The 9422-nt window shown below is 40.1% G+C and overlaps 1 protein-coding gene across 1 annotated transcript; it reads left to right on the top strand.

The window, feature by feature from the left end:
- The first annotated feature begins 6148 nt into the window (after window positions 1–6148).
- Window positions 6149–7090, top strand: LOC142302931 (olfactory receptor 6B9-like). The gene has a single exon (XM_075344034.1). It carries the CDS (start codon window positions 6149–6151, stop codon window positions 7088–7090), a length of 942 nt encoding a protein of 313 aa, XP_075200149.1.
- Window positions 7091–9422: the final 2332 nt, after the last annotated feature.

Below are 9422 nucleotides of genomic sequence, written 5' to 3'. Positions count from 1 at the left end.
CTCTACGCCTTGGAAGTCCTGGCCTGCCCTGCCGCTAGCGTTTTGTCAGAGCGTGTTTTTAGTGCCGCAGGTGGAATCATTACAGATAAACGCACCCGCCTGTCAACTGAAAATGCTGACAGGCTGACTCTGATCAAGATGAACAAGGGTTGGATTGGGCCAGACTTCACCACACCACCAGCAAATGAGAGCGGAATTTAAAGTTTGTAACGGGAATTTGCCATGTACCTCCACTCACCCATGGGTACACACTTCTGGACTTTGGATAATCGTTGGACTGCTCCTCCTTCTCCTCATGCGCCACCATGATGACCGTTACAATAGTTAGGCCTTTGTTTCAGGTATACCCCCAGTGGTAAATTTTTTCACCCGTTCTTTGCAGAATGGACATTACAACGACAGGAGACCCGCTCCTTTGCAATGGGAACAATGTTTTGAGGCCCTCATGCACGTCTCTATCCAGGGACAACGTGGAGCCTCCCAATTTTTGGCTGCCCTGCCTAAGGGCTATACTATAATACACCCACTTCCTGACAATGGACACTTAATGTTTTGAGGCCCTCATGCACGTCTCTATCCAGGGACAACGTGGAGCCTCCAAATTTTTGGCTGCCCTGCCTAAGGACTATACTATAATACACCCACTTCCTGACAATGGACACTTAATGTTTTGAGGCCCTCATGCACGTCTCTATCCAGGGACAACGTGGAGCCTCCCAATTTTTGGCTGCCCTGCCTAAGGGCTATACTATAATACACCCACTTCCTGACAATGGACACTTAATGTTTTGAGGCCCTCATGCACGTCTCTATCCAGGGACAACGTGGAGCCTCCCAATTTTTGGCTGCCCTGCCTAAGGGCTATACTATAATACACCCACTTCCTGACAATGGACACTTAATGTTTTGAGGCCCTCATGCACGTCTCTATCCAGGGACAACGTGGAGCCTCCCAATTTTTGGCTGCCCTGCCTAAGGACTATACTATAATACACCCACTTCCTGACAATGGACACTTAATGTTTTGAGGCCCTCATGCACGTCTCTATCCAGGGACAACGTGGAGCCTCCCAATTTTTGGCTGCCCTGCCTATGGGCTATACTATAATACACCCACTTCCTGACAATGGACACTTAATGTTTTGAGGCCCTCATGCACGTCTCTATCCAGGGACAACGTGGAGCCTCCCAATTTTTGGCTGCCCTGCCTAAGGGCTATACTATAATACACCCACTTCCTGACAATGGACACTTAATGTTTTGAGGCCCTCATGCACGTCTCTATCCAGGGACAACGTGGAGCCTCCCAATTTTTGGCTGCCCTGCCTAAGGGCTATACTATAATACACCCACTTCCTGACAATGGACACTTAATGTTTTGAGGCCCTCATGCACGTCTCTATCCAGGGACAACGTGGAGCCTCCCAATTTTTGGCTGCCCTGCCAAAGGGCTTTACTACAATAGACCCACTTCCTTACAATGGGCACTTCAGGCTTACAGGCCATCATGCACGTCTGTATGCAGGGGCATTGGTGAACCTCACAATTTTGGACTGCCCTGGCAAAGGAAAATACTACAAAGACTCACTTCCTCAAAATGGGCACATTAGACTCAAGAGGCCTTCATGTACGTCTCTTCTCAGGGACATCGGAGTGCCACACAATGTTTCACGTAAAATCTTTCATGTAATCTCAAAAAGTAACATACACCAGCTCTATCTCACTATTGGGTATGTGTCCTTAACATTTTCGCCATGAAAATTAATTTTGGTGTCATTTTTGAAGGTTTTCTGGTGAGTCCGTAAAAATGGCGTAAAACGCGGACAAAATTGTTCACAGCTGTGACTTTTGAGTGATAAATGCTTCAAGGGGTCTTCCCCATGCTGTTTCATGTCATTTGAGCACTCTTCTGAGACTTTTGTGACATTTTTAGGGTTTCTGCATGCTGCCGGGGGTCATTTCATAAAAATACTCGGGTCTCCCATAGGATAACATTGGGCTCGGTGCTCGGGCCGAGTACACGAGTATCTTGGGATGCTCGGCCCGAGCCTCGAGCACCCGAGCTTTTTAGTACTCACTCATCACTAATACTGAGAAGCAGGCAAACACATGCACTGTGACCAAAACAATCACTTCCAAATAGGTTCAGGTTTTTTTCTTTTTTTTATTTTTTAAACCCAGCGGTCTCCGTTTTTTCTTTACAAATTATTTCAGCAACATAGACAAGAGTTAAAACAAAACAATCCTAAGAGCTCACTTCTCATAGCAGGCAGAAGATCTCGCAGCCGTTCACATGCCCCTCCCAACAGGACAGCAGCAGCACACAGTTTGTTTAGCAAGAGTCTTATCTCAAAAGAATTCTTCGTCCAGACTCAGCTTCCCAAAACATCCAACTTTTCTAACACCGACTAGTATACACAATCCTAGCAGAAAATTGAGACTACTTATATACCTTCACAGCACCTATATTTTCCTGAAAGGAAAACAATTACTTTGTTATAAAACCTTCGTCTCCATTTTGAGGGGAAGAATCATACAGTATCTCACTATACGGACAGATCACAGGACCACTTGTCCACTCATTCATTGATTCTAGAAATTTATGTAAAAATACACATTCCAAGGATGGGGTCTCATCAGGTAATCTCACATGTAGGTTAAAATATCTAAACCGCTCTTGTCCTCCTAGACAGCCTCTGATTATGTGAAAAATACATATGACAGGTATCCACACAAAAATACTCTATATGGCTTTGCCCTATGACATTTCACAACCAGAACACCTTTTCACAGTCCACAGTAGGGCCTATAACCATTAATATATACCTACATTTTATTACGCAAAGTCCCTTATCTCAATTACTCATCACTTATGTTATTCAGAGGCTTCTCATCAATATTCAACAACCTACTGCCTGCCTACGTTATCAATGAATTAGTATGAAACCACTTATGAACACATATGCATAGACCAGTGTATTGCCCATCAAATATGCAAAGATGGCCACAGCAAAACACAAAACACAGCAACACAGCAAATGTAATTATACAGACACTGTCCCAATTCTGTACCACCGTACAAATGCATTTCTTTGCAATCAGTTAATAGACAGACAACAGATTATCTTATCACTCTATTTTTCAACTCTCATTCAGACATGCATGAAATGAACAATACTCACTGGTGATGCCAGAGTTCTTGAACCGTGTGTACAGCAATACCCAGAAAATTCGGGAAATCAGAGAGAGTGCAATAAGGTGTAAGAATAAAGCTTCTCACCTTGCTGCAGCTGAAATTTCACTGTCTCAAGAGGCCCCAAAACTTCTTCTGAATAGGCTGGTTGGCCACAGCCAAACGTTGGGTGCCAAAAACTGATGAATCTGTTCTGTTCTGACTCAAAAGTCAGCTTATGGGATCACCGGTGAGGTCCTGTTGAATTAGGCCCCTTTAGGCCTAGTCAATATTAATCGCTCGGAGAACAGACCTGCATTCATGAAAGCATGATCAGTTTTCTGTTTCTTTAGCCAATGCACATATAATTTATACCATTTACAGATCAATGTGATATTGCAAAAAGGCTTCAAGTGGAAATTTCCCAGCTGATCATATGACCTTTAAGTTTGAAAAATGAAAAAAAATGTAGAGTCTTGCATATGAGATAAGACAAATATTTCCAGACAACAATAATAATCCTGGAGTTTTTAGTAGGGTAATCAGTGGCTATGATTTTGCCCAAGATGTACTAATGGAATAATAAAGTATTTAAAATTCGAGAAATACAGAAACTATTAACCCTTCTATATCACTGTAAACTCTGATCGTGGGCAAGCAGTTTAAAAGATAGGATAGATAGATAAATAGAAATAAAACACATATATAATGTCCCACCCCCCTGCATATTGTGAGCTGTCACCCTTTAGTGACTTTGAAGTGGCACTAAATGGTGCTTAGCCAAAGACCATCAAGAAATTTACAAAAAGAGGGCAATCAATATATATATATAGTTTATATACTAAATGGTGCTTAGCCTTGTATTTAGCCAAAAAAATAAATAAATAATTAAAAAAAACGACATGGGGACCACCCATTTTTGACAGCCAGCTAAGGTAAAGCAGATGGCTGCAGCCTTCAGACCTCAGCTATCAACTTCACCTTGGCTGGTAATCCAATTTGCAGGTCACCCCATGCTGTTTTAATTAATTATTTCTAAATAAATAATAAAAAAGGGGGTCCCTCCAGATTGGAATACCAGCCAAGGTAAAGTGGACAGCTGTAGTCTGGTATTCTCAGGCTGGGAACGTCCATGGTTATTGTGCCTTCCCAGCCTAAAAATAGCAGGCCGCAGCCGCCCCTGAAGTGGTGAATCCATTAGATGTGCCAATCCTGGTGCTTTGCAACAGCTCATCTTGTTGCCCTGGTGCGGTGGCAAATGGGGTAATATATGGGGTTGATACCAGATGTGTAACGTCACCTGGCATCAAGCCCAGAGGTTTGTGATGTCACAGTATCTAACAGATACCCGACATTACTAACCCAGGTAGTAATAAAAAAATAAAGACAACAAAAAAAATTTGTTGAAAAAACACTCCCCAAGACTCTTTCACCAATTTATTGAAAAGAAAAAAAAATCTGATCCACCGTAATCCACTTTGGAGATCCCATGATGTTCTCTGAGCCTTCCAGAATATACTCAGTGCACATATCTCTCATTTTTCAGGAAGAGCAAGCTCTCCATGTAAGAATTGCAGGTGCAGTGATCTAAGAATACAGTAGTATTGCAGTAACACAGTAACCTCATTCCATAATATGAGGGGCACACTCAGGGAACGTATTCTCTAGTTTCTGGAACAGCATGCCCTCCATGTGAAGAGTGTGGCTGCAGATTACTGCACTCACGCGCCCCAGGTCCACAGTGCAGCAGTATGAGCGGCAGTGACCTCAGTATCCCTGCTTGCAAGGAGCTGGCTGACAGCCACTGTCTGTGCATGCGGCCGCCATCTTTTCAGAAGGAGGAGGAGGGATTGTGGGGACAAGAAAAACATCAGGTACTGGGGAAGAACAAGGTGTGAAGGGGGGGTGATAGTAGGTGACCTGGCAGGACTTCGGGACGTGTTTTCTGTCGCATGTAACATGTCACATGCTACAGAAATGAGGATGATGATGAATGTGGCAAGTGCACTGGTCATGCATGCCACCATCTTGGAGGATCATGAGGTGGTTTGGGGGGCACTTTGATGACACTGAAGGACCAGAGGGGACCCAGGAAAGAGGTTTATCTCCCATCTGACATGTTTTATCATGCCAGGTGGGAGATAAATCATTTTATACCGGCGCTGTCATTTACTGTAACGTGATAATTGGTATGTAGTGTATACCAATGATCACGAGACCGGGGATTGGAAAAAAACAGCCCAAATAATTTTTTCCTGTGTCTCAGCTATCCCTGGTAGCTGGAACCCTGGAGATTTTCCGATGCTGGGGGTGCTTATCACTTTTTTCTGATTGTCATTTTAAAAAGGCGATCTGGCATATGTACCCTTTCCTGCTGCCGTTTTAATCCATACGACGGTCGTAAAGGGGTTCATTACTATTCATTACTAAGAAAAGTCCATTCTTTCAAAATTTAAAAAAGAAATCCACAAAAAAAACACTTTTACCTAGAGTCCTTTAACTTTGCTTTCAAATTATACATCTTTTCTTCTTATTTTTATTCATTTTTATATCAAGTTATTTGCTGTGAGAGTATTCTTAGAAACAGACCCTTATCTTACTTTTTATAATTATATTCTATAATTTTCTTAAACAAATGGGACCCACTTATGAGAATATGAAAAAAAGTCTCCCAAGACTTGTCTCAATTGTCCTGCTGCATTTTGCTTAGTATATAAATATCATGACATAATTTCTTTCTGATGCATATTCATCTATCTGACGAACATGAAAGACGACATCAGCTCCAGATTTCTTCTCAAATTTTATGAAACTATTTTGAAAAATAGGATTAATCATTATCTTGATTTTTTATGTTTTTGAGATTTTCAAGCTTCTATTGAACTGTTTTTACCAACATTTTGTGCAAAATATGTCACCATTTTCATATTTCTCTTCCTGAAAGAGACAATTGATTAATTATTTGTTTGTTCTGAAATGCAGGAAAGCAATCTGACTGTGGTGACCGAGTTCTTACTTTTAGGATTTCAGATCAGTCAATATTTAAGAATTTTCTTATTCTGTCTTTTCTTTTCTGTTTATTGCTTTGCGTTAAGTGGAAATCTTCTGATCATCGCCCTGGTGTCCACCAGCAAGAACCTCCACACTCCGATGTACTTCTTCATCTCACAACTGTCCATCAGTGACATCTTGGTGATCACAGATATTGTCCTTAACATGCTCCACATCCTACTGAATAATGGGGGAACCATTACTGTTATTGACTGTATCACTCAGTTTTTTTTTTTAGGCTCCTCTGAAGCATTTGAAGGTTTTCTCCTCGCTGTGATGTCTTATGACCGGTATGTGGCCATCTGTAATCCCCTCCGTTACTCCACCATCATGACAAGTGGATATTGTTTGATATTGTCTATTGCGTGTTGGGTGTTTGCATTTTCTATTTTATTGATTTATATTATAAAAACTGCAAAGCTCGTTTTTTGTGGCTCAAATACCATTGACCATTTATTCTGTGACATTGTCCCTTTACTAGAACTTGCCTGTTCTGATACCTTCATTATCCAGTTGGAGATATATATAATAGGCTTTCCCTTTGTCTTTATTCCAACTATAATCATTGTAATGTCTTATACTTATATTGTTCTATCAATCTTAAGAATCCCATCCAGTACCGGCAGACAGAAAGCCTTCTCCACCTGCAGCTCCCACCTCATTGTGGTCTCCATATTCTACTGGTCAATTTTTAGTGTTTATCTCATCCCAACAAAAGGCCGAACTATCACCATGAGTAAGATCCTATCACTGCTATATACGGTGTTCACTCCTTTTATCAATCCCATTATATACAGTCTGAGAAATAAAGATATTAGTAAAGCCATACAGGATACAATGTATAAGGCCTCATTTAGACATCTTTGATTGTTCACATATTCAAAAAAAATCAGTCTGAGTTTCATCAGCATTTTGTCAGTTTTTACTATTAGTTTCCATACGGAGTTTCACATCTGATACGGCAGTGAAGACCCTCTTATTTTGCTTAACACAGAAATAATATGTAATGCAGCTTATAATGATAAGAATATAATCTTGCAGAAACAAAACTATGTTGTACTTTTCCATCGCTACTGATATATTAAATATTAACTCGCATAAAATGAAAATATTATGAATGTTGACCATAACACCTGCAGGTTCTTAAGATATAAGATTATGGAAAACATGAGATCATGATGAATTTTGACTCACATGTTTGCACACATCCATCTGTTTGCACCCAATCACATCTATTTTGCACTCATCCACATCTATCTGTGTATAAATATGAGAGCGATGTAATCAATAAATGGAGCCAGCAATTGAATGGTATCTGCGTCTCTCAGACTCATCATTGCGTCTGGTAGTTTGCATACGGCTGCAGCCTCTCCTCCTAATTTGACTACCATCCAATATATCTTAAATGGTCTAGGTTTAGACGACCCCAACACATCAAACAAAAAAAAAATCCCAAAACGTCTCATATCCATTACAATTTTATTCCCAACCAGCATGCACACTTGAATCTGAAGCTACCCATGTGCTGTGTGTGATTTCCACAGACCCATAGATTTGTACAGGTAATTTAGATCGTTGACTCTGATCTGAGATAAAACTTGAACATGTCTTTGTGATCTCGTAAAATTCAAATGTATTGGGTAAATTAATGGAGCGTTATTCAGTTATCTGGAACTAAACTACAGTATGTCCATGGTTTCATTACTTTTCTGCTCTATACCAAGAATGGTAAAAACACCTTTGTGCTCCTTGAAACACTGCAGCTGCTGGCAGGTCCCTTTCCACCATGGACCGCCCGGAGCACGGCTGTAAAAGGATGAAGGTGGTGGAAGGTGAGTATGAGAAAGGGGCAGAGGAATTTTATTTAAGTAAAACTTCAAAAGAAACAAACTCTAGAGTAGTATGTTATTCATGAAGAAAAGGAAGTATCCAGTAACCATTGATTCAAGTAAAATCCAAGTTTATTGAAAAAGACTTTAAAGGGAACCTGTCAGGTGCAATATGCAGTGAGAATCACGATCAGTTCTGGTCATATTGCTAATCCTTGCCTAACCATCCCTGCATCTCGTAGCATAGATAAAGAGATCTTTAGTAAAAAACTAAAGTCTGGGATCATGCGCATATTGGACCTGACAGGTTCCCTTTAACATGCCATATCACACAAAAATTAAAACAAGAGGTCGTATATCATGATCATTCAGCAGACCTGAATGAACTCTTTTACAGAATCATCAAACCAGGACATTTACCTTTTACAGTCTAATTCAGAACTTATAATTCGGCAAGCTGACAAAGGAGGCTCAGTTGTCCTTCTAAAGTTGGAATATATAATAAATTAAATTTGGATATGCTTCGATATGAGATTGTTTATCAGGAGCTGAATATTAACCCCCCAAAAAAAAAAATTCAAAAAGATCTACTTGACTTTCTAGAAGCAGGGATTAATTTGGGGGTATTTACTAAAAAGTTAGAAGTCAACCTATATGTGGAGAGTCTCATACATCTCATTTTCCACTGTACCAAAAGTCCATAAAAAAAATGTTTCCAGCCACCTATGAGACCCATCATGGTGTATATAGGTAGTTTGGAAGTGAAACTTAGCTCCTGGGTGGATTCACACCTTCAGCCTCTGAATATTATTATACCGGACACATAAGAAACACCAAATATGTTGTTGCATCTTTGGACTCTATCCAAGTTACAGACACATGTAGACTTCTTACATGTGATATTGTCAGTCTGTACCCATCGATTTTGCACCATATAGCATTGGAAGTGTGATAAAAAATCTGTCAAAATATATAGTTTACAGTTTAAACCCACAAAAATGTATCTGTATGGCCATAGAGTTCCTTCTCATCCAAAAATATATTTTTTTTAATAATCAGTTCTTCGTACAGAGAAGAGGAGTATCTATGGGGGTGAGTTTCTCCCCATGTGTAAAAAATTTATATATGACAGCTTGGGAGGAAAAATTTATATATACAAATCAAAATCCCCTGTCATCCTATATCAGGTGGTTTCGTCGTTATATCGATGACGTATGGGACGGGGACAGTGATTCTGTTACAGAATTTATTCATGTCTGCTGCATAATCATGATATACTATCTCCTGTTTTAATTTTTGTGTGATATGGAATTTTAAAGTCTTTTTGAATAAACTTGGATTTTACTTGAAACTACAGTCGCTGGATATTT

This window comes from Anomaloglossus baeobatrachus, chromosome 4 (assembly GCF_048569485.1).
Source record: "Anomaloglossus baeobatrachus isolate aAnoBae1 chromosome 4, aAnoBae1.hap1, whole genome shotgun sequence".
In the NCBI taxonomy this organism is placed as follows: Eukaryota; Metazoa; Chordata; class Amphibia; order Anura; family Aromobatidae; genus Anomaloglossus; species Anomaloglossus baeobatrachus.
Note: the sequence above shows the minus strand (reverse complement) of the source record. Positions and strands in the feature narration are given on the sequence as shown.

What these genes read in the sequence shown, in the direction of transcription:
- LOC142302931 (XM_075344034.1), top strand. Translation starts at nt 6,149, where the DNA reads ATGCAGGAAAGCAATCTGACTGTGGTGACCGAGTTCTTACTTTTAGGA.